The sequence below is a fragment of the Gavialis gangeticus genome, unplaced genomic scaffold (genome assembly GCF_001723915.1).
Source record: "Gavialis gangeticus isolate Ggan-Ray unplaced genomic scaffold, GavGan_comp1, whole genome shotgun sequence".
Taxonomy (NCBI): domain Eukaryota; kingdom Metazoa; phylum Chordata; order Crocodylia; family Gavialidae; genus Gavialis; species Gavialis gangeticus.
The window spans coordinates 202,152,433-202,178,680 of NW_017729032.1; the positions used below are offsets into that span (position 1 = coordinate 202,152,433).

Genomic DNA, 26,248 nt, shown 5'->3' on the forward strand with positions numbered 1-26,248 from the left:
TTTTTTTTTTTTTTTTTTTTTTTTTTTTTTTTTTTTTTAGGTACTGGATGCAAAAGAATAGAACTTGTCAAACTGCATTATGTAACAGAAATGCCACCACTTGCCTGACCTTGCAGGATAGCTTTAAGCTCCAGTGGAGTTCCTTAGTATTTGAGACTCCCTATGAAGTGCCTGTTGGTGCATCTTTAGGAGCACAAGCTGGAGATTTGTGACAATGGGTCTTGAAGAGTCAAGGGAAGGAAGTGGGGGCAGAAAGGTAGGTGCTGACCCTTCCTTTTATTCTTAGTGTTTAGGGCACACAGTGTATAATAATGAGAGACTGAAGAACTCTCAAGTGCTAACAAGATACTTTTTCAGTAAAGAAAAATAGTTTATACATTAAATAAAATGCAGAAACTCAATAGCACTGTAAAGTAATGTCTAAAATCCTTTTAGGTAGGTTCAATTGCTTGCTTCATTTAACATCAAGGACAGAAAATATGGAAGTAAAACAGATTTTTTAAAAAATTACTGAAATCCTTTGGGTACATCTTATCAAATTCGAGTGTTTTTCATGAGACTATTAGGAGCTAGAATCATACCCTAAACTTCTGATACAATGACATATATCAGATAAGACTTCACCATTAACTATATATTAACCTAAACAAGTTAGTTATGTAATAATATTCATAATTATCTTACAACGCCAGTATGACAGGCAATTTTTATTATTGTGGCTGTTGCTACTATTCAATGTTCAATAAACTCAGTAGATCCTTCTGAACTTTTTTTTTCTGGCTTGTTGGATACGATTTAAAATGAAGTTCCATGAACAGCCACCTAGAGGAGCTCCAGACCAGATAGAGGTCCAAACTGGACACAGATTTAAAAGGCTCATCACTTCAAGATTTTGGTCTTTCAAATAGAATTAATGAGGAAAATCATATCTAGATAGATCTGGATTAAATACAGTCATTTGACCTTGTTAGGTATTTGTAGTAACTAACAGATTGGCAGAAACACTTTTTTTTTTTTTTTTTAAATACCCCAGCACAAACTTCATTTGTCCAAGTGTGTTCAAATAACATTTTTTTTGGTAATATGAAGTATCTGTTCTTAAAGGAATTGATTCTCATGTTTTTATATCCAGGTTATCCCCTGCCCCTTTGCGATCACATGGGGGCCAACAGAAACTTCCTTTAAAAAGCTGCAATTATCTTTTCCATTTGTAACAGATGTTTTTTTAAACCTAGAACCAGACTATACCAGTTATACAAGGGAATTGTTCCTTCCCTCAGACGTGACTGCTCATATCTCAGATACCCTGGAAGAAGCAAAGAATGAGGTTTGCCCTGGCACTTATGATCTGGTTTGTCTTGGTCTGCTGGTCAGATGATGATTTTGCAAGGGGCAAACTTTGGAAAATGTTGGAAGCAGAGACAGCCCATGTGGAGAAGCTGGAAAAAAAAAAGAAGTTCAACTGGAGGCAGAGGAGACCCTGTATCTGCAGGCTCTCAACCACTTCTCCTTCCTAAGGAAGATTTCTAGCCCTAATACAAAGGTGTGCACACTGACAACACTGAGATCTCTTCCACTGAACCAAACTACTACTTGTAAAGAGCTTCAGAATCATATCTAGCTCTGAACTTCATAATGGCAAACTTTAGTCACCACTGCAGAAGCCATTGGTGATCTCATGGACCCTACACTTGATTCGCTGAACAGTGAATGACTGAATATGATCGCTAACCCAAGTAAATTTTTGAAGGCAAACGCAGAGTAGATTGGGCTCCTCTTTGAAATGTAGCTTCCTCTCCAACTCTGGAATCCGAAGAAACAAAAACAGGAGCTGGTATGAGGTGTTTTAGAGCTCCTGACTGCCATTTTCACAAAACAGTGATGAAATGCCATGAGAAAAAGCTAACAGGTGTTGTGGCAACACTAAACTTACAGAGATTTTGAAAAGTCCAGTTCAGGAGGCATTTATCTGGTTTTTGATGCCTACAAGGTTTCTAGTAAAAAAAATAAACCTCCAACTAAAGAGAACAAAAATGTACAATAGTCTAGTGAAAGGTGGCAGAGAGAATGGGGTTCATTCTTAGAGTATCAGGACTGCTTAGAACTAGAACAGAAAACTTCAGCTCTTGCCTGAAGTTTAGCTTAAAGAAATAACATCTTTTGTAAAGCATGCAAGAATGCCAGTCTTCATGGGGCAGAGCAGGTAGATACAAGATGGACCAGGTGTTCAAGGACAGTAATAATATCATGTTGGACTGGGCACTTCCAGCTGCCAACATTAATGCAGCATTACCTGGATACCTACAATTTCCAAACCTGTCCAACTCAGGCCAGCTAAACAAAAGATTAAAGAGATAAAGGGAAAAAGTGATACCGTATGTCATTCCCAAACCAAAAAAGATCAGAAAGGCACAGCGTAGCTGCAGATTCTAAGCGGGCTTTTAGCTTTGTCATCATAGCCAGATCAGGTGGGACAAGCCAAGTCACTTACAGGTGTTGAATGAAGCAAGCCAGGTGTTAGCGCATAAATAAAAAATAAGTGAAACCATTTTTGGAGTGAGAACTAATGGATCTGCCTTTGTCTACTCAGACCCTGGCAAGAGCAATCGGGTTAAGTTACTGTTTTCAAATCTGCAAAGATATAAATCCCAGAATATCCTGCAAAAAATTAACTCCCACAGTGTTCCTCACAGCGAGACGATAATAACGTACAAATACACTTCAATTCTAATTTTGGGCAAAGAAATATGTTTTCACTGATAAATCTTGAGTACTTTTTCTGTAACTGTAAAAGAAGGACTCCAGTAATGCTAACAGTCTCATACTTGATATGCCATCAAATGGAAACTTCCAGACTACTGTTCCCAAGTCTACTGAAGACTATGACTACTTTAAAATATCAAATCTATGAGCCTTTTTCATAACGATTCATGCGTCTCGTAGGGCCTGGCTCAAAAATTTAAGTCAGTGTTTACACAGATGATTCTCTGCAAAAATATACTTCCTCTTAGCATTCTTGTACATCTGAAATCCTAAAACATGCCGCTAGTGCTAGTATCAATGGGAGGCAAGAATGCCTGGCTTGTGTGTTACTTCAAAAGTAAATACCAGGAGTTGGCAACCCTGTAGAAGCAGTGGGTCAGAATAATGCTGCTTGTTTGTGGCAGGTCAGCACTTCCAACCTGGCTGCTGTTGTACGTGCAAAATTTCCAAGCTTCCAAATTGTTACTGATATCCCCCCTTTGCAGACAGGATAAAATCATTCCAGGGGCTGTATGGGGCCCAATGGCTATAGTTGCTAACCTCTGGCATGTACAGTGGAAATGGTTCCATATTTACATTTATATTTATGAATTTTTACGAAGTCCATAAAGGCAGTCTAGTGGAAGTGTCAAATACAAATAGCAAAAGAATCCTCATTGTTGTCTGACTGTATTTATTATTGTTTGTTTGTTGTTATCGTCACCACTATTATTATTATTTAGATATGTATCCTGTTCTAGGCCTTTCCCAAGTTGCTGCATTTCTAAAGAATCTTTTTTGGATGGTTCATTTTCAGGCAAACAAGAAATTTTTGTTGTGAAGGCTCACCTGAATACATGTCGTATACTGTGTTCTGAAAATGGACTCATCTTTTGAGTCCCATAGCCAGAATTTCTTCAAAAATCCTTTGATTATCTCCCAGTCAGTATCTCACCCCGTGAGCTTAATTTCTTATGGGGATATGAGAGAAGTATAAAGAGGTCCTAACACATTATAGGGTTTAAGACTTGTATCAGGACATTGCAATAAATGATGAATTACACAGGGGAGCCAGTACAATGCCTGGCAAATAGATGCTTTAATTCTGACCAAATTTGGACGGTGTACTACATACTGTACCAACAAGAATTTCTGCATGGTATTTACAATCAGTACTTGGAAGAATCTTGCAGTATTCTTTGTAGTTAGGGTCTAAATCCATGCAGAAGTGAGCAATTTCCTGGCTAACTAATGCTGGAGAAACGGTATTTTTAAGGACTGCACTATTGGGGCTTTTGGCTGGGCTCAAACTCAATTTAAGGTATGCTACCTTAAATAACTGGATGGCACATCCTTCAGAAGATGAGGAATTGTGGTTTATGCAAAAGAAATTATAAAAGCAGTATTCATTAGCAAGGTTTAATCCAAGAAAAAACAGGAAGTTTGAAGAAAAAAGAAGAAACTGAAGAAAAATCAGAACTCTTCTTTCCAAGAATAGAACTCAGAATACAACCCTACTTCATTTTAAGAGGGTTGAACAAATTGAGCAGTTTGTGTTCATGGCACCTTGAAGATATTGTGAAAGATCTGCTAATAAAAGGGGAGGCACCATTAGCATGAAAGCCAAGGACCTCCACAGACCTGACTAGAGGTTAAGTTTTTAAAAGCTGACTAACTGATAATATGCTAAATACATAAATATAAATGTAAACGTGGAAGCCATTTCCACTGTATAAGACAGAGGTTAGCAACCTACAGCCATTGGGCCCCATAGGGTCCATAGAATGATTGCTATTTTGCATTAAGTCGATTTGAGTCTCAAGCCTGCATAATTTTGAGAGAGAAGTTCTACAGCTGCAATAAGAGCTGAGGGAGGGAGAGAGGTACTATTTTTTATAGTTCTTTGTGGCTGCTGTAAAACTTGGGATTCTGGAAGAAATTCTAGTGGGGATGTGTTGGCGAACCCAGAAGAGCCAAGAATAGCAAAGGTTTATGATAAATGTAATTTTTTTAACATATATGACAGGCACGTGATACTTATATGCTTAATTTTTATCAGGTTTTGGTTACATGTTCTGAACATCCAGTTGAAGCCAAGATTCCATAGTCTTTTTTCTCCTGTAGAAACAGCTGGCTCGAAAGAACCCAGATCAGAAGATTACGAAAAAGAGATGAACTATTACTAGTTGGTGCAGGTAGCATCTCTTTCTGTCCACATATTTTAGGACCTGAATTTGGATTTGCAAGTTTGTTTTAGCTTAAGTTTTTGTGTGTGTGTTTGTGTATACACACACACAATGTTGGGAAGCAAAATACCTTCCATTACTACTCTACTACTAGCTATAACACAAAAAGTGACACACAGTCCTTAATATCTGTAACTTCTCTCTCATTTAGTATTATGAAAAGCTTTTGTACTTCATCAGCAACTTTATTTAAACTTTTCTTCCTGGTCCAAAACTGATGCAACTGAAAAGTAAAAAGCAGTTTTCATGGCGAGAGGTAGTGGAACTTCTGGTCTTGAAAGTCTTTTAGTTTTTAAATGACTTCTCTTAAAAGTACAGAGGATAACTGAAAAGCAATGTAATTTCTTTCTTCAAATGAGAAGAGCAACTGTGTTTAACAAGCAGAAGTTTAATTTCTCTACGTTGGAGATCTAGAATAAGCATGTATAGACAACAAACAATTATAGGGTGAAATTCCAGATCTAATAAAGACAACAGGAGTTCCTCAAGGAGGAATTAGTTCTTCATTGAGTCCCGAGTCCACATTTGGGAACTGTGTCTATAGTTAAGCAATAGCATGCCGCATGGTAAGAATGGCATTGCTTATGTAGTGCTTGTGCCAATCTGTATGCCCGAATAGGAATAGAATCTTTCCTTAATAGCCATTTTCAGGATTTTAATTCCTTTCAATCATATCACAGAGAGAGGCTTTATGAGGAAGAAAAAGATAAAGACCAAAAAGTACTAGGCAAATCCATAACATCAAGTTGCTAATTCCACAGGCACTGAACTCCAAACCTGTTTTCCTTTAATATTTATAAATTGTATTTTCTGTATAAAAACATAATATTTAGCCACGTGTAACTGTCACAGACAATCATCACAAATTTACCTGAAAAGGATTATACAGAAACAAGATCTCCAATTAACCCTTAACAGCCTTAGGGTTGTTAAAAAAGAATTGAACTTAGGAATTCAAATGGACTTCCTTGGAGAAATTATTTTAGACGGTAAATTTTAAAATAAGGGATTCCCTACTTTCATTGTATTTGAAGAGAGACTCTTAAGGGCTTTCCCTTTTCTTTTCATATCATAGGCTGCAAAGGGTTAGTTAAGGTGCTGATGAGATGAGTATGAAGGTAGGGCTGAAGGTGGGACCTACTCGTGTTCCGTTATCTTTGTTGTAAAATTGGTGTGCGTGATCTAACAGCACAGGCAGAAACAATTTCCCAGAAAGCAGTAACATTCAGCCATCAGCAGGCAGTTAGTTAGTTACAGGACTGAGAGAGGATGGGGATGGTTCATTAAACTCATTACCTCACAGGATGAAGACTGAGTGCGGTAACTTGGCACAATCTTGAAGGTGATACTTCCCCGCATTTCCCTCTGCAAAGAGAGAAGTACTTCGTTAAGAAACAAAACAGAAAAGATAAAACACACAAAATCACTCTGATCTTTGAAAGGAAATCATCAGAGCCTGTCCAAAAGTGCAGCAGTTCTCCATAAAATAAACATTTAGAAATAAACCAGAAAGCTGTGACAAGCATGTGGCTTCACTTAGCAACCAACACATTCAGTCTGTTCCTCATTAACATAAAACCAAACATACACCATTAGTTAACTAGCATGACTGGTCTTCAGCTGTGTAGAGATTACAGCTGCACCTGTAGATGAGAGTTGTATACAGATCTGTAAATTTCTTCCAGTTCCATTACCCCCACCTAGCAATTTTCTTGTCATTTACATTGTCATTGTTACAAAAAGAAAGTATATTTTCCTTTCAGCCAATTTACATGTTGAATCCTGATAGAACAGTCACAATGAGTGTAAAAGATGTGCTCCACACTTTTGCAGGTAAAAAAAATATGAAAGAGCTCCTTAATAGGAAACAAAATGAATGAAATACTGAAAAGTGTGAAGCACACAATGAGAATTTATCAAAGCCTTTTCTTTACTTTGTTCCATAGTATAAGACCAAAGGGACAGCTGGTGAAATCAAAGGGCAATATATTTAAAACAAATATAAAGTTGCTATTTTGCACTAGCTAGAAGAAAACTTGTGAGTTTCACTGCTGAAATAAATCTTGGAGTAGAATACAGGACCTGGATTTTTAAAAAATGAATAGTTTTATGACCATTAGCAACATTTGTAGCTACAAAGCCAAACATCACTACAAAAGGCAATCACATTCTATGCTTTTATAGTGTAGTACTTACACAGTATATTGGTTTTGAAATAATCGTCTTCCGGTTCAGAACTTTATTACACTTAACTGTAATAGACTCATTACAACCTGGACAGTGTTAGGTTTTGTAGCCTTCTCAAAGACGTTTGTGAACTAGCTGGATGTCATATATACTGGCAACAACCAGCAGGGCAGGGCCACAGATGAGCTCCAGCTGATGAGAGAAGCACTGTCCTTTGAAGTAAAAGCTACAACTAACAACTCAGAGCTTATATTTGGCATCCTTACGTGAATCTAGCAGACTGTGAACCACCCAAATATGAATGTGCTGGGTTCTCCCGTCTCTGTACAAGAATAGCTAATGGACTGAAAGCTGCATAAGCAGAGGCAGCTCATAGTCTTATGCTATGTGCCAACAGTGCATGGCAAGACAGTGGTGAGGAATCTTCTAAGATACTCTTTCCTTTGGATTAAAATGGATTATAATTACATTAATAGGCAAGTATAGAGATATGTCAAGGTCTTCTCAATCATGTCCCATAGCTTCTTTATTGGATGAATACTAGTAGGTGTCATAGAAACAGAAATGACAAGAATTTTAAGGAGAAGAGAGCACTCATCGTATGGGCTAGCTCAAAGAGGGGGTTACATGCATGAAAGACATTGCAGAAGGAAACAAAGAATCACCTGTGGCATGTCTTAGCATTGCTGAACTGGTCAGGTGTTTTTTTTTTCTTGGGCAGAGGCAGTAGTTGTCTTGTGGGATAAAGCAAGCTACCAAGAATGGAAGGGCAAAGGACGTGCCACTGAGCAATTATGTAAGTTTTGCTGTAAGATAAAACAATTCAGTTGTGTATGTGTGTGTCAATGCCAACAAGCTCTCATGCACTTACAAGCATTTTTTGCAATTGTTCCACTGTCTGATTTGCCACACTGATTCCATTTATTTCTCGGATTTCATCGCCCACATGGAGTGTACCTGTAGAATTTAAAAACAATGAATCTTTGTGCACCTTTAAAACAATTATGAAATGATACCAAAACTCCAACCTTGGTTAGCAATACAACAGCATGAAAATAGAACAAGAATACAATAATGGTATAGGGGTAGATTCAATGAAGGCTTTAGGCACTTAATATCCAACTCTTTGATCTCCGATTCCCTGGAGTGCAACCCAGAACCCCGAGTCAGACACTGAGGTTTCTGATACAGTACATGCAAAAAAATAGGTGCTTCAGAATGGGATCCAACATCTGCATTTGGAGCAAAGCAGCTGCCTAGAAGTAGCCAGGAAGAAGGACTAAACATAAGTATGTCTGAAATCCTGCCTCTGTCCAGAATGTAGATGGCTGAGTCAGGGCTGCAGGGACTGTTTATGTGTTTCATCTGATGACAGCTGAACAGAAATATAGGAACAGTCAAGGGAGCAGAGACTAGACACAGACTCCCTCCACAATCCAGTGCCCTCACAACGAGGTTATAGAGTCTTGCACTCCTCTGACTCTCTCTCATTCCACAAATCTTGTTTTCCACTCTGCCCAGTAATAGCTTCAACAATGACAGGAGAAAGGTACCTGGCGTATCTTGGTGATTAGAGCATGCCCCCGGGAGGTGGAAGATGTGGGTTAGAATCCTTCTAATGAGGAGGATGAAGAGAATAATGAATTCTTATTTCCAACTCAGAGGGCCAGTGCTGCAACAACTAGGCTACTACCTGACCTTCTGCTTTCTAGCTGGAGCAGGGGAGGGGGTGTGGCCAAGCGACGGCCCCCTAAGGCGAAGGGAGCAGGGAAGCAGTTTATTCCTCCCTCGTCCCACCAGCTTGGACCCCAGCCAGGGTCTGCCAGGCAGGGGTGCAGCAGCCCATCAGACATTTTGCTCTGCTCGCTGCTCAAGCAGCAGGGGATATGGCCAGCCCTGGCAGCAGCATGAAGTGAATGGAGACGGAGTGGCTTTTAATTCCCTGCTCTGTCCCCATCCCACCAGCATGGACCCAAGCCAGGGCCTGTCTGACCAGGGCAGAGCAAGGGAGGAATAAACCCCCCTCCCTGCCCCTTTTGCCTCAGGGGGCCATGTCGGCTGGCCTCTCGCCATGCCCCTACCTCCACTGCTGCAGCTGCGAGTGGGGAGCGACCCTGACCTGGGCTGCTCCACTCTGGTCAGGTAGATCCTAGCTCAGGTCTGTGCTGGTGGGACAGGGCAGGGAGGGGGGAATTAAATCCCCTCCCTCCCCCATTCACTTGAGGCTACTGCCTGGCCATGCACCCCCTGCTACTCCAGCAGTGGTGGGGTGGGGGATGTCTGACGTGGGCTGCTCTGCCCCAGACAGGCATACCCCAGCTGGAATCTCAAGGGGAGAGGTGAGGGAGGTGAAAATAAACCCCCTCTCTTCCCCCTTTGTGTCAGCAGGCCATGCTGGGCTGGTACCTGGTGGTCATGCCCCTGCAGCAGGGGGGGTGTTGGGGGGGAGGCACACGATGACGGACACACACACACATATGACAACCCTGACATGGGCTGCTCCACCTCGGCCTGGCAGACCCCTGCTCGGGTCCGTGCCAGTGGGACAGGGGACAGAGGGGGAATTAAACCCCTCTACCTCTGCTTCATGCTACTGCTGGGGCTGGTGATGCTCCCTGCTGCTCGTGCAGTAAGGGGGGGTGGGAAATGCTTGGCAGGGGCTGTTTTCCTCCTTCCCCTCCAGGCACACCCCAGCTGGGGTTCCTGCAGGCCCAGGTGGGGGTTTAAATCCCTCCCTGATCAAACTCAGGCCTGCTGGGGCCTGAACACTCCCCCTCTCAGTGCAGCTTCCCTGCAGCCAAGGGCTTGCTCTAGCACCCCCTGGCCTCTAGCCTGATCCACTGCAGGCATGTGCCTGCATTTCTGGACTCAAATGTGAATGTCTATTCACTTGCACTTTGGTTCAATCTACGCAGGTTAGACTAGCCTGCAAAGATTGAATCAATTCAGGGTCAGGCTTTTTGAATGTCTGTACTTAGCCAGTAAGTCTGCAGTGCAGACACAACTTAAATCCTTTACTGTATCTAGCCTTTAGAGTTTATCTGAATCTCACAAAGCAGGGAAATTCAGAGTGAATAGTTCCACTCTAGCCACCATGATTCATCATTATACTTGTTACTATTCAGGAGATTTGTTGTTTCTCTTACTTTTTACCATACAAAGTCTCACTCAAATCAATAATGTGACTATGCCATTCCTTCCAATTCAGCTTTGTATGGTAATAAAAACATTCTGTAAAGGACTGGGTAATAAAATAATGTGGTTAGTACTGTCTTTTATATGGTAAGAATCATTTTACACAGCTAACACATTCACTCTCTCTCTTACGATACTGCATTTTTCCTGTGAATTAATTTGTGCAAACATCCTTTTCTAAATGCTGTACCAAACACAATCAGTCTTACTTGAAGAACAAACAGCTGGCAATCTGTTTTTCAAAATGAAGTCATTCTGGAAACAGAAATTGGCAATAAATCATCTAGAGCCTCAACCAGTGTTTTTGCTGATTGCCAAATCAAAAATGACCATATTGACTGAAGAAGAAAAAGTACGACCATGTTAATGAATGGTGTTTTAAATTGTATCATGGTTTGAAATAGAAATGCCAAACCCTGAACAGTAAGTGCACTAGAACACAAGCACAGCCCAAGTTAGGTAGAGGTGGCCTAAGAGGAACAATTGTTGTGAACTGCCATGACTGCGCTCCCTTTGGGTTCTCTTCTGTAACATTGCTACACAGATCATCCTAACAGGCTTCACAACGGCGTTTCTTAAACTTGCAGTCCATTCAAGAGAAAATCCTCTCTCACATAGTAACTTTTTTGAACAATTCCACTTTTGAGCTTCCTACTGACAACAAAAAGGGGAAGAGGCTCCCGAGTAATTCCTCTACCCTGCCTTTGTAGAACATTCATCACAATTCATCACAGGGAGCAGTTTACTGTATATGAATGAAGCAGCTCTGTGTTTGAATTTCAGATGAATCTAGCTCACTGCTGCAGTACTGATAACCTAGCTCTTTATGAAAAGGTCAATATTGGTAATCTCTCTCACAACTCTACTGCAACACCTGCCCTCTCAAAAATATATTGGCTCTAAAGTAAATCCGGACTCTCTTTTTACTGTGTCATCCTGCAACTGAGGTCTTCCTAAAAATGCTAAATATCCCAGGGTGCCTTATATTTTCTGTAACAGGGTAAACATTATTAGGAAATAGTCCAAAAGAAATTCTGGTTGAATTAATTATCAAAATGAAAACCAGAATCAATAATGTGCCTATTAGGTTAATCATTTATTAAAAGTTAAACACAACCCCGCTTTTTTAATATTTTCCAGTTATTTTACTTTGTGGCAGAACTTGGCATTGATACTCTGTGACTGGATTGTAGCAATTGGCTTGTGTCTGAGGCTGGTGGTGCTGAGAGGGTATTTAAGAACTTTTCTCAGTTTGTGCTGGGGGAGGAACAGGCTGCCTCATAGCAGGGAAAAAGTTGTCAGACTGAGTCAGCTGGGGAAGAAAGTAAGGGTTGTAGCTCTTAGCATTTGGGGATGCCCTCTCCACACCCAGTTTTTTTTTTTTTTTTTTAAATTGGTGGCGAGTGCTCCTGGCATCTAATACTTGAGGGCATCTATACCCTGGTGTATGTTTCCTCAGGCACCCCCTCCCCCCCCCATTCTACCTCTGTGTAGTCATATTTTTGGATTAAAAGCTGTTGGGGAAACAGCTTTCTTTATCTGTATTCTACGTTTTATCACATCTGTGACAATACGTTAAATGCATCCACAATAATAAAAACTGGGTGATTAGAGTCAGCTGTTTCCTCCTCCTGCCCATCACTTACCAGAATGAGCAGAGCAATGGCTCCGTATTTCTGTGAGGTAGAGCAGGGACCCATTTTCTCTGAGACTTTTCAGGAAGTTAATTCTGCAGCTGGCAGGAAGTTATACAACTGAGAAAGGCTGTAGGCTGCTCATCCGCAGCAATCCCTTTTTGCTATCTTGTTATATGCTTGCTGTTATAACAGTAGCGTTGTTGCTCACAAAATGCATTTGTAGTTGTCCTAAGGCATAGGTGTTTCCTGAGTCATAATTTTCTCTACCTGTAAGAGCTCCTAATTAAGCTTCTTGCTAAAGCTCTTGTAAAACAAGGCTACCCATTTTCTTATGGGAAAGAATGGGCAGCCAATGTCTATGTTGTCTGTCAGCAGTTAAACAGTGGTGCCTCACCCCTATTTAAAATGAATACAGCTGTTGACATGTATGCGCCAAAAACAGATACTTTACCAGAAGAACTAAAGACATTTGGGTTGTAACAAATAACACTACACTGGAGTGTTATTTCCAGTGAGCTGAGTCCTGTGTGTAGGTGGAGGTTTAATGTACATTAGGGTTATATTAGGAGTCAGCAATATCTGGCCTGCTGAGCCACTGGAGCTGGCTTGTGAGCTGGGGAGTTTGTCCAGCTTGTGGAGCTGGATCTGGCTTGTGGAGCAGTCCACATCTGCACTGAAGCCAGGTGGCAAGTAGCTGCCCCAAAGCTGCTGGGGGTGGTAAGAAGTGTCAGCAGGGAAAAGTGATGGTGGCAGCTGGGCTGAAACACTGACCCTTCCTTGGGCCCATGCCAGATTGCTCCAGTTCACAGGTCTGAAATGTTGCCAACTGCTGAGCTAAATGGTTGGAGGTTCCTTGTGACCAGGGAGAACAAGGAGAAGCAAACAGGACAGTTTCCAAGCAGTTTGCTAATTAGTCTGCAGGTTAGTTTGCTGCCCCTCTCTTAAAGGGCAGCCTAAAAGTTAAGATTCTGTGTTTATATGTAATTAGGACTAATCTACATTGTTTTATTTTAGCAGCTAGAACTCATCAGCTAGACCAAGACTTAAGCCCCTTGTTTAACTAGAGTCCAGAGCGAGGGGGAGTTTGCTAGAGAGTTTGCTTGGAAATGCTCTCTCTTGTTCCTTCACTGTAAGCTTGCTGACAGGAAAGAGGTTGAGGGGAAAAGGGAACCCTTCAGGTTAAAGAACAGCAAACAGGCCAGCTACAGAGAAGTTTGCTAGGGAAGGTCTTCTCGGAAACAGAGGCAAGAAGTGAGAGGCAGCAGATTAGAAGACCTAGACACAGGATGTCGCAATACCAGAGCCACTGCCACTGCCAGCTCTTCTTCTGCTTGCACCTGTGAGGTTCTGTCCAGGCAGGACCACACACCATTGAGGCTTCCACCCAGATCCTGGTTGGGTGCTGTGCAGACTGCAGCTTGCAGATTCCTTCCAGTGTCCGCTAGGTGGGGGAGTGCCTGCAATGTGAGCGGTGCCTTCTGGTGGTGTCTCTCAGGGAGAAGGCAAGAGAGCTACAGGAGGAGGTAGCAAGGTTCTAAAGCATGGGCAACTGGTGCCTCCTGAGTCAGGGGGGGCACTTGCCCCCCAGTGGCCAGTCAGTGACCGGGGGTGGGGGAGTGAGGGCCCCACTGCAGCCACTTATGCCCCTGCGGCAGATCACGCCAATGTGGAAGTGTCAGGAGCATGCCGATGGCTCTCCAAGGTCCATTGCTGGCACTTTCAGGTCGGTGCAACTGGCCACAGGGGAACTGCCCCCCTCCCCCCAGTCGGCATGATTGGCTACAGGGATCACTTCTCCTGGCATCCCCACTCCTCGGCTGGCGCTCTCGGGGGGGGGCACCAGTGTTCCTGCCTGCCCTCCATTCGTTGCCTAAGCAGAGAACACTGTTGCCAGGGGGTGTACCAGCATTCTCAGGGGGTGCATGTGCAGACCGTGGAGGAAGAACTGCCAGAAGTGGTGCCAGAAAAGGAAGAGGGCATGGACTCCCAGGAAGGTGGAAACTGGAAGCTAGTATCTCCTGGCAGCAAGAAGTTGTTGTCATCCCCATGTGCAGTGGTTTCCCTGGAGAACAGAGATGTAGCAGCAGCAACAGAGGAGGAGTGCATTCCACTGGTGGAAGAGGCCAAGCCAGGAATCTCCAAGGTGGGGAGGATCAAGACCACTGCCATGAAGAGAAAGCAATGAGACCGAGGGATCCATCCGCCAGCCTGACCTGTTGTCCTGGGAGGTCTGCTGCTTGCCTGGACCCAAGATGTCACAGAAGGATTACCAAAACTCGTCCAATCCTCTGACTACTACCCCATGCTGCTCATTCATGTGGGCATCAGTGATACTGCCAGGGGTGATCCTGAGCAGATCAAGAGACACTACAGGGCTCTGGGTGCAAGGGTGAATTGGGGCTCGGGGCACAGGTGTTCTCCTCAATCCTTTCGGTCAAAAAGAGCCCTGGCAGGAGCGGATGCATACTATACATCAATGCATGGCTGTGTAGGTGGTGCTGCCAGCGAGCATCTGCTTTCTTACACCATGGGTTATTGTTCCAAGAAGGGCTGCTAGGAAGAGACGGGATCCATCTGTTGAAGAGAGGGAAGACCATCTTTGCAGACAGGCTCGCTAACCTAGTGAGGAGGACTTTAAACTAGGTTCACAGGGGGCTGGAGAACAAAGCCTGGAGGTAAGTGGAGAAGCAGGGGGCCGGGAAGAAGCAGAAGTAGGAGGGGGCAACTTTCATTCTTCCTGTGAAAGTAGGGCAATTGTCTAGTCATCTCCGGTGTCTGTATACATGAATGCACAAAGCCTGGGAAACAAGCAGGAAGAATTGGAAGTCCTTGCATAGTCAAGGAACTACGATGTAATTGGAATAACAGAGACTTGGTTTTGAGTTCACATGACTGGAGCACTGTCATGGATAGGTACAAACTGTTCAGGAAGGACAAGTAGGGGAGAAGAGAAGGAGCAGTTGCATTGTATGTAAACGAGCTGTATAATTGCTCAGAGCTCCAGAATGAAACTGGAGATAGGCCTGTTGAAAGTCTCTGCATTAAAGTCAGAGGGGAGAGCAACAAGGGTGATGTCGTGGTGGGGGTCTGCTACATCACCAGAACAGGAGGATGAGGTAGACGAGGCTTTCTTCAGACACCTAAAGGAATTTTCCAGATCATAGGCCCTGGTTCTCATGGGGGACTTCAATCACCCTGACATCTGCTGGGAAGGCAATAAGGCAGTGCACAGGCAATCCAGGACATTTTTGGAGAGTGTTGGAGACAACTTCCTGGTGCAAGTGTTGGGAGAAACAAATTAGGGGCCATGCTCTTCTTGCCCTACTGCTCACAAACGGGGAAGAATTGGTGGGGGATGTAGAAGTGGATGGCAAGTTGGGCACCAGTGACCACGAGATGACTGAGTTCAGGTTCCTGACAAAAGGAAGAAATGAGAGCAGCAGAGTATGGACCCTGGACTTCAGGAAAGCAGACTTTGACTCCCTCAGGAAACTGATGTGCAGGATTCCCCGCGAGGCCAGTCTGAAGAGGAAAGGAGTCCAGGACAGCTGGTTGTATTTTAAAGAAATTACTAAGGTGAAGGAACAAACCATCCTGATGTGCAGGAAGAATAGCAAATGTGGCAAGCAACCAGCTTGGCTTAGCAGAGAACTCTTCAGTGAGCTTAAATACAAAAAGGAAGCTTAGAAGAAGTGGAAGCTTGGGCACACAACTTGGGAGGAGTATAAGCATATTACTCGGGCACGCAGGGATGAAGTCAGGAAGACTGAAATGCAACTGGAGTTGCAGCTAGCAGGGGATGTGAAGTGTAACAAGAAGGGTTTCCAAAACTGTGTTAGCAACAAGAAGAAGGTCAGGGAAAGTGGGTCTCTTACTGAATGGGGGAGGCAACCTAGTGGAGAGATGGGGAGGAAAAGGCTAAAGAACTCCATGCCTTTTTTACCTTGGTCTTCACAGGCAAGGTCAGCTCCCAGACTACTGCACTGGGCTGCACAGTTTGGGGAGAAGGTGAGCAGGCCTTAGGAGTGAAAGAACAGGTTAGGGACTATTTAGAAGAGCTGGATGTGTACAAGTCCACAGGGCTGTATGGAATGCATCCAAAGGTACTGAGGGACCTGGCTGATATGATTGCAGAGCTCCGGGCCATTATCTTTAAAAACTTGTGGTGATTGGGAGAGGTCCTGGATGATTAGAAAAGGGTAAATATAGTGCCCATCTTTAAGAAAGAGAAGAAAGAGGGTCCAGGGAACTACAGACCAGCCAGCCTCACCTCAGTCCCCAGAAAAAAACATGGAGTAGGTCCTCAAAGAATCCATTTCTAAGCACTTGGAGAAGAAGGTGATTAAGAACAGTTAGCCTGTATTCACCAACGGCAAGTTATGCCCGACCAACCTGACTGCTTTCTATGATGAGATGACTGCCTCTGGATGCAGGGAAAGTAGCGGATGCAATATACCTTGATTTTATCAAGGCTTTTGATATCATCTCCCACAGCGTTGTTGCAAGTGAGCTGAGGAAGAATGGGTTGGATGAATGGACTATAAGGTGGACAGAATGCTGGCTGGATTGTCGAGCTCAACAGGTAGTAATCAACAAGGACAAGTGCAAAGTCCTGCACTTAGGACAGAAGGATCATCACTATAGCCTGGGGACTGACCGGCTAAGCAGCAGCTCTGCAGAAAAGGACTTGGGGGTTACAGTGGACAATAAGATGGATACGAGTCAGCAGTGTACCCTTGTTGCTAAGAAGGATAACAGCATACTGGGCTGTATTAGTAGAAGCACTGCCAGCAGATTGAGGGAAGTAATTATTCCACTCTATTCTGCACTGGTGAGGCCACATCTGGAGTAGTGTCCATTTTTGCCCCTCCCCCCCACTATAGAAAGGATGTGGACAAGTTGGAGATAATTCAGTGGAGAGCAACGAGAATGTTTCAGGGACTGGGGCATATGATTTATGAGAGGCTGAGGGAACTGGGTTTATTTAGTCTGCAGAAAAGAAGACTGAGAGGGGACTTGATAGCAGCCTTCAACTACCTGAAGGGTGGTTCTAAAGAGGATGGAGCAAGACTATCCTCATTTGTGACAGATGACAGAACAAGGAGCAATTGTCTCAAGTTGCAGCAAGGGAGGTTTAGGTTGGATGTTAGGAAAAACTCTCTCACTAGGAGGGTGGTGAAGCATTGGAACGGGTTACCTGCAGAGGTGGTGGAATCTTCACCCTTGGAGGTTCTTAAGACCTGGCTCAACAAAGCTTTGGCTGGGATGATCTAGTTGGGGATGGTCCTGCCTTGAGCAGGGGGTTGGACTAGCTGACTTCCTAAGGTCCCTCTCAACCCTAATCTTCTATGATTCTATGACCCCTGCACTTAAACTGCTTGGAAGCTGCTTGATATGTTAACTTGATGAAGCTATTGTTTGCTGCTTAAATTCCATGTCTTTGTCTCTCTTCAACAACCTGCATGTCTGGATCAGTGGGATGCAGCCACTGCAAAACAGACCATGAAAACTAAGAGTTTACCAAACAGTTAACTGTTATTTAATTAACAGGGTACAAAGCAGTAGCACTGGGCTCCACTCAAATTTATGGGAAGATTTTCAGCTAAAGTGAATGAAAAACAATATAGATGGCAGAAAAGCCGCGATACGTTCATATACATTACCTCTGATTGTTATTTGCAAGACAATGTTAGAAATAAACCCTACCTGCAATAGTTGGTTAGTTTAAAAAAATAGTGCAAGGAAGTTAGATATGTTTCTGGTACCTTTGATTAATAACTTGCTACCCTTTAATGAATGCCTAATGAAAAAAGTCCACTGTAAAAGGTAAAATTTACTTTTTTTTTTTTTTTTTATTAAATAGCTCTATGGGATCTTAAGTATAAAAAATATTCGATTTAAAAGCTCTTATTCCCAAGGGGGAAAAAAAAGATATTTAGAAAATTTACTCAATAAAGAATAACCTTTAATTTTACAGCTAGGATTAGTAAGCATTTATATAGTGCTGGCCATGTTCAAAGTACAGGGCACACATTACACAATTTTTTAATCTATTTCCTGTCCAGAAATCTTAGCTTTCCCTTGTTATAATGGTAGGTAAGCAAAAATTCAAACAAATGTTATTATTACAACAACAGTGTCTCTTTAAACAACTATGTCAGTAGTCTGAGCCTGGGGTAGGTAACCTCTGGCCCATTGGCTGGATCCTTACAGTTCTTGGAACACTGGATCTGGCCTGCCGAGGTGGGACTTCTGTGGTGCCTGGCGGTAGGGGCTTTGTCTGCACCACACCGCAGCCAGAGCCTTCCAGTCCTGTGTCATTGCCAGGTGGCAAAGAGAAGCTGTGGCACCAGCCGGGTCCTAGCACTGGCCTACTCTGGACCTGAGTTGGGTCATTTTGACCTGACACTCGGAAACGTTGTTGACTGCTGGTCTAAGCAAAAGAGCAGTGAGAAGAATATCTTAATTTTTTTTGGTTTTTTACAGTAAATATCTCCCATCTATATATTGAGAACCTGAGATATTTTAGTATTAATTTAAACGCCTCACATAGCGACTCATGGTCCGCGGGAGTGAGAAGGCTTGTGTGTAAAGATCTTCTGAGTCCAAATTCCAGCTGTCACTTATTCACTGTTTTTTACAAGTTACTTCACTTCCCTGCCTCAGCATCCCCAGCTTTAAAATGGGGAGAATTAGACTGCTAATTTTCAGTTTGAGTGTCTAACAGTCCTTTGGGTATAGTCAGTCAGTTGCCCACTACTCTTCCACAATGGAATAAAGGAAAAAAAAAAAGAAAAAAAAAGAAATGCATGTTCAATATCTAAACTAGCAGTGTTCAACCTTCTCCCTAGGCAGGCCAGATTGGCAGTGCCCAGTCTGTCCACCGGTCAGATTTGGCTGGTGGTCCTGATCTGGAGCCTGGGGCAGGCCAGCCCCAATGTGGCCCCACAGAGGAAAGGCACCTGACTTGGCCCTGTTAGGGGATGGGGACATGGCCTAGCCCCAACTAAGCCTCGTGAGGGAAGGCGGCATGGTCAGGCCTCCACCTGGCCCCACAGGCAGAACGGGGTATAGCTGGGCCTCAACCCAGCCTCCCAAAAGGAAGAAGTGTGGCCCAGCCCTGATCCAGACATGGAGGTAGGGGGTGCAGTCAGCTCCAACTGGCAGCATGGGACTTGGGAATTTGGCAGGGAGCAGGGTGGCATCTTAATGGCTGCTGCTCCCTCTCTGCCAAATTTCCAGATTCCTGTGGAGCCCTGCAGGCCAGGGGTTGTACACCCCTGTTCTAAATTATAAAATCCTGACAAAGGGGAGTCAGGGGCATGCTGAACTTAGAACTAACAGCTGTTTTTTAAGTATGTTAGTTAATAAATTGACCTTCTTTGTCTTGTTCGCTAGATGAAAACGTTTTAAATATAGCCTACCAATTAACCAAATACCGGGCACAGTGAAAAGTAAAACACTGAAGCCATTTGAAAAAAATGCATTCAGACAGTAAAGAAGTGGATGGAACTTTTGTGTAGTAAAAAGGGCCAGAAAACAAAGATTAAGAGTACTGGTATTTAAAATGTCTGTGTATATGCAAAAGCATTACAAGTCACAAAAAGCACAAATACAAAAGTTTACACTGTCCCCTGTATATCCAATGTCACTGCTCAGAAAGTGGTCAAGTTTCCTCTCAGAGAGTGAAATTATACACCAGTGTAAATTACAATAGTGTATCAGTGGGGAGAGATCTTCTCCCCTCCTTAATTTGGGGATTAAAATGGGGTAGCCATCTGGTCAAGACAAACTGGCTCTATGCCACCTAGTGGGCAGGCATATAAGCACCTACTGCAGGAAGCCAGTTTGGGAGCTGATCATGATTTGTCAAATTTACCACTAAGAAAACGTGGGGTAAATTTCCCTACATAAATTGTCATGCATCTGTAGCTTCAAAAGGATAGGGTAGAAAATTTTACTTAGAAAGAAAATTAAAATGGTTCTCTTGCCCTCCTTTTGAAAATGATTACAGTTCTACTCAGTAAAACCTTGTCCACTGCATAAAGGATCACTACTATTTTAATGATTCCTAAATAAGGTCAGACAAAAGCCTTTGTGATTCTAATGTGACAATGTCCTTTTCAATTCATTTTTAAGACTTTCTAGATTTCAAGTGTGTGGTGTTCTCCCCAGTGGAATGCAGAAACCTAAATGGAATAATATCTGCCACTTTTATGAAAAGCCTGGTAAAAATCTGGTAAAAGTCACAAAATAACATTTTGCAAATTGGAAAAAATTAAAGTACCCTTCCCTTAGAGATGCACTTAAACCTGAAACGTAAGAACATTGCACAGCAAGACATCTCAGTTCAGCCTTTAGTTATTTTTGACATGTTATTCTGCATTTAGGGTAGGAAGTGGGGGGAGGAGGGGAGACAGAAAAAGCCACATGTCTGGACGTTTTGCAATAGCCTGCATCGGTGAAAGCCAAAACAGAGCCCTAAGCTAAACTGCACTGGACAGGAATAGCTTGGTTCCTGATTCATTTTTAGGTACATCAGCAGCAAAGACCTTTAAGAATTCTGAGACAACTGAGAAATTTGTAACTGGTGCTCAACAGAGTGGATGTAAGAAAAAAAGTATTACACCTGCTCCAAGAAATTTTAGCAAAGAATCAAACAATAGCTTGGGAAAGCCATGCTCAGCGTTTTAAAGTTAAGATTTTTTTAGAAGTAGTTGAGGCATAATAATACATCACCTATTAAAGCCCCAAATTAAACATTCAGGCCCCAATCCTGAAACTTGTTTGATTTGGATTGACGTCTGCACCTTCATGGTAAACCCATGAAATTAATGAGGCTCCATGCAGACCAAGACCACCAAGCACAAAACAAGAAATATCAAGATGAGGACCTTTAATATTATACAAAATGCATTTTCTATGAAAATAATTCAATTTGATAACAAAAAAATTTATAACTCAAGATTACCTTGCCTGTGAATCATTCCTCCATGCATAATTCTTGCAACAATGCAATGGTTCAGCTCATTCATTTTTAAAGTGATACCCTAGTAAAAGAAAATGTTTAGACCTGCTTCTTGAGTTGTTAAGAACAGTCACTTTTGCAATAAACTTGAGAAGGAACCCTAACTTTTATAGTGAAATCCTGGTCCTATTGAAAACATTAACTGACTTCAGAAGCATTTGGATTCTAAATGTATTTATTAATTTTACATTTTTTCCTCTTATGTTAGGTTCCTCTCATAAGCCACAATTAATGATGAATTATAGTTAATTCAATGCGCCAAAATTCTGACAATGCAATGCTTTTTATCCAGTTTCTATAGTACTTCAAGATGGTAACTACTAGACAAACCATCAGTAAGAACTACTATATTATTAAAACAAAATTTCTTATTAAATTGCAAACTTTCCTATGCCATTTTAAAATTTAAGACCTGGTCTATACACAGTTTTTGTGCCACTGTAATTATTTCAGTGAAGGGTATGACTTTTATTAAAAAACAAAAACAAAAAACAAACAGTTACAGTAGTACAACCTCTATCATGGTACACATTGCATTACTATAAATTAGGAGTGACCAATATCTGGCTTCCCACAGAGGAATAAGTTATACTAATATAAGGCATTATTTTATTGGCATGACTGTGTCCATACTATGCTGTCTGTTCTTCTTTTGCTACACTTTTATGCATAGACAATATGGTTTGAAATGACTAAGGGTAGGCAGTTTGTCATCTCTTCATTTTCAAAGAATCAAGGAAAAACACTGCGTGTGGGCCACATACCATTGGTTCGTCTGTGTTCTTCTGGAACTGCACCAGACGGACTCGTGTTACATTCTCCATATCCATATCACCGTTGGCGCTCTCAGGAGAATCTCCGTTCAAATAGGGAGAGGTGGGAGGAGGTGTAACTCTCAACGCTTCATCACTGTAAACTTCATGTGCCACTACGTCATGAGTTTGAAGTAAGGCCTATGGAAAATAGAGTAAGATCTTTATCATTGTATCATTTCCTCCAGAAGCTACAGGATACTCACATTATTCTCCCACTTTAAAGAGGACGTTTTATCTTGTCTTCAATAACATATGTAGTTTATAAGACTGCATTTTGTGTGTGCATATGTGCACTTGTACCTAACTTTTCAAGTCCATATGCAAAAAATTAGGCTCCTGTGCATATACTTAAATGTTAATGGCTTGATTTTTAGGATCTCTCAAGAATTCCTCCAAGTCTAACTGAAATCACTGGGAATAGCAGGGACACAGCAAATTTCAAATCAGGTTATCTTTATTTAGATGTGGGAGTCTGAACATTTAAGTCACACACCTATACAAGTGTCATTTTTCCCAACACTGAGATGCAAGTGAATTTTAAGATGTCACACGTTGGCAACATTAACTGTACAGATCAACACTATAAAACTATAAGGAAAGGAAGTGAACTCCATGAATTCCACCACTTTATCTGAAACAGCAAGAGATATGCCTGTTCAGGTCATAACACCAGCTGGAACTGACCAGGGGATGGGAGTAAAGATCTTTACTGTTGAGAGATCAGCCAGTCTGGATGACTACAAGCTGTCTGGCCCTTCATTTTACATTTTTTCTGAGGATGTCGCCTCTGACATTCGCAATAGTATCCTCTAATACTATGCTGAGCACCTATGGCAGGATCTCTCCTACTGAGTCACCAACATAATTTTTATTTCCTCTTCAACAGGGAGTTAATCTAGCACAATCCCATCTAGCTTGACACCTGATAAAATCATAGGCTGAGACAGGAAGTTTTTTAAGGGCTTAAATATCATTTTTATGCACACTTCCTGCTGTACTGTGCTGTGTCACATACTTGATTAAATTTATCTGAATGTACTTCATAAGCATAACAATTATGCCTCTAATTACTTTCAGATGTAGCATCAAAACCATTAAGCCCATGTAATTGTTAAAAGTGAAATACATTATTAGCAGATATAATTTAGATAAAAAGTAAACATTTGCCAAGTACTTGAAATATCTTTAACAACAGGTTTTCTTCCTAAGACATGAAATCCCTCTTTCATTCAGGGCATCTCCAGAGCATTGAAGAGCCTCTTCATTTCACATTTATGTTTATAACCTTACTAGCCTACATTACAGCCAGCTCTCTCCTCCCAAAGACTGGATAGGATTTACCACTGAACCAGTCAGTATTGTTCATGCACTCTCTCAAGAGCTGCTGATTAGAGAGAAGAATTATCTTTCCACAAGACTTGTGCTGCTGAATCAGGACTGACAAACCAAGCTTCATCCTCCCAAAGCAGTATGATGTACCAGTCACTGTAACAGACTGGCTAAACAATACTGAACTGGAGTGTGTTGTGCCACCACTTAAACTCCCAAGTTGTTATACCCACAAATCTCTTCCAGAATGTACAAAAATACCTGGCTTAACCATGGCTCTTTTCTATACAACAATATGTGCTGTTTGCCCACATTTGTTAGCTTGTTTTTGGTCTCTCTGGATCATATCTAAATCTTAGACGACAGAGATCCTGGAGGGACCCTCGGCTTTCTGCCAGGTCCCCCGGGAGACTCTGTTCAATTATTTCAGCAGGGTCTTCAACCCCCCAGCAGAGGCCGCCGCCCCACGCCCTGTGACCGTCGAAGGGCTGACCCCCATCCCTCCGGCAGAGGGGTTCGAGGAGGCCTTCACGCTGCAGGAAGTGGAAGCCTGCCTGAAGACGACCAGGGACACCACCCCTGGCAGGGACGGTATCTAGTAAGGTCTCCTCAAAAACCGTGACCTGGGCTGCCTTGTTCTGTTCTCTTCAACAGGTGCAGAGAGTTCTGATGCATGCCCACTGCCTGGAAGAGGGCCATGATGGTCCTCATCCACAAGAAGGAAGACCCGACTGACCCGGGCAACTGGAGACCTATCGCCCTGTGCTCCACAGTGGCCAAGCTGTATGCCAGCTGCCTGGCGGCCCGCATCGCCGACTGGGCGGTGAACAGCAGGGCTGTCAGCCAGAGCCAGAAGGGCTTCATGTCGATGGAGGGCTGCTACGAACACGACTTTACCCTCCAGATGGCCCTGGACAATGCCCGGAGGGCCAGGAAGCAGCATGCGATGGCGTGGCTGGACATCTCCAACGCCTTCGGCTCTGTGCCCCACCGCCACATCTTGGGCACCCTCTGCGAGCTGGGCTTACTGGACGGCATCATCAACCTGGTGCGAGAGCTCTACCACGGATGCACCACGACTGTCCACGCCACCGATGGAGAGACCACGGAGATCCCCATCCAGTTGAGGGTGGTGGGCGGCCCCGGCGGGCTTGACCTGTACGGCCAGAAGTTGAGCATCCTGGCCTATGCCAATGACCTCGTCCTCCTTGCCCCCGATGCCACCCAGCTGCAGCAGATGCTGGATGTGACATCTGAGGTGGCCAGGTGGATGGGCCTGCGCTTCAATGTCGCCAAATGCGCCTCCCTGCACATCGACGGCAGGCAGAAGAGCCGCATCCTGGACTCCACCCTCATGATCCAGGGCCAGGCGATGAGGCACCTGCGCGACGGCGAGGCCTACTGCCACCTGGGGATGCCCACCAGCCACTGGAGGAGACCATCACTGGGATTGAGCAGGATGCCCACAAGCTGGACTTGTCCCTGCTGGCCCCCTGGCAGAAGACAGCCGCGGTGAACACCTTCCTCATCCCCCGCGTTGTGTTCATCCTGAGTGGCTCGGCAGTCCCCAAGACCCCCTTCAAGAAGGCGGACACAGAGATCCGGCGGCTGCTCAAGAAGCGGCTGCACCTGCCGCTACGGGCCAGCAACGAGGTCCTGCGCATCCCCGACCGGCAAGGAGGCACCAACATCCCCTGCATGGGAGACCTCTGCAACATCGCGGTGGTCACCCACGCCTTCCGCCTCCTGACCTGCCCTGACGTGACGGTAAATACCATCACCGACAGCGCCCTCAAGGAGACTGTCCGGAAGAGGATCACGAGGCAGCCGACTGGACAAGACTTGGCCACCTTCCTCAGTGGCTCACTGGAGGGCAAGTTCTGCCGAGACAGCGGGGACTTTGCCTGGCTGTGGAGCCAAGCCCGCAATGCCACGCACCGCCTCAGGAAACGCATCAGCTGCACCTGGACCTGGACTGAGGAGTGCCGGGAGCTGGGAGTCTCCCTGAAACCAGCCCCGCATGCCGACTGCATCCTCATGCGGGGCGTCAGGGTGACCTTCCTGGAGAGGTTCCTGAAGGATGCTGTCTGAAACAAGTACGCTGGCGACCTGAGGGCCAAACCCGACCAGGGCAAGGTCTTTGACGTCACCTCGAAGTGGGACGCTAGCAAACACTTCATGCCCAGCGGGAGCTTCATGTGCTTCGCAGACTGGCACTTCCTCCACCGTGCCTGCCTCAACTGCCTGCCTCTGAACGGGGCCGTGTGCTTTGGCCACCGGGACAAGAGGTGCCAACAGTGAGGCTATGTGACCGAGACCCTCCCCCACGTGCTGTGCAGCTGTAAGCTGCACGCCAGAGCCTGGGAGCTCCGCCACAACACTGTCCAGGACCGCCTGGTGAGGGCTATCCTGGCCGCGGCGGGGGAGATCTCCATGAACCGCACTGTCCCGGGCTGCGAGAGCCAGATGCGACCCGATACAGTCATCACCAACGAAGAGGCCAAGAAGGTTGTGTTCGTGGACGTCACCATCCCCTTCGAGAACCGGTGCCAAGCCTTCACCGACACCCAGGCTCGCAAGCGGGAGAAGTATGCCCCGCTGGCCAACACCCTGAGGGGCCGCAGCTACGACGTGACGGTCAACGCACTCATCGTGGGAACACTCGGAGCCTGGGACCCCAGCAACGAGAGCATCCTGTGCGCCTGCAGCATCTCCCGCCGCTACGCTAAGTTGATGCGCTGCCTCATGGTGTCCGACACCAATCCGTTGGTCCCGCAACATCTACGTGGAACACATCAGGGGCCACTGCCAGTACTCTGACCCCACCAGACAAGCCGCCGCCGGACCAGACCCGGAGGGGACTGCCTAAACCGCCCACTCCCCCCCTCCGTGCCAGATGGACCTTCACTTCACTCCGAGAGGATTCGTCGACCACGGATGACCCCGCTCCACCCGAAGAGGACCCCCACAATGAGACACTATACGGACTGAGGCACTTCCTCCGAACCACTTCCTTCACCACTGCGGACCATTGTAATGGGTTTGTGTGCATCTATCTCCTTTCTCTCT

General features: G+C 44.2%; 1 protein-coding gene across 12 annotated transcripts in view; it reads right to left on the minus strand.

The window, feature by feature from the left end:
• The window catches only part of CASK (calcium/calmodulin dependent serine protein kinase), a 491,685-nt gene that overhangs the window by 37,146 nt on the left and 428,291 nt on the right, over positions 1–26,248 (minus strand). For all 12 annotated transcript variants that reach the window (XM_019524150.1, XM_019524148.1, XM_019524143.1 and 9 more), the window contains 4 exons: positions 21,800–21,988; positions 20,979–21,057; positions 8,047–8,132; positions 6,285–6,353 (listed from right to left, as the gene is read on the minus strand). In XM_019524150.1, coding sequence (XP_019379695.1) covers positions 6,285–6,353; positions 8,047–8,132; positions 20,979–21,057; positions 21,800–21,988 — 423 coding nt within the window. The remainder of the gene's footprint in view (positions 1–6,284; positions 6,354–8,046; positions 8,133–20,978; positions 21,058–21,799; positions 21,989–26,248) is intronic.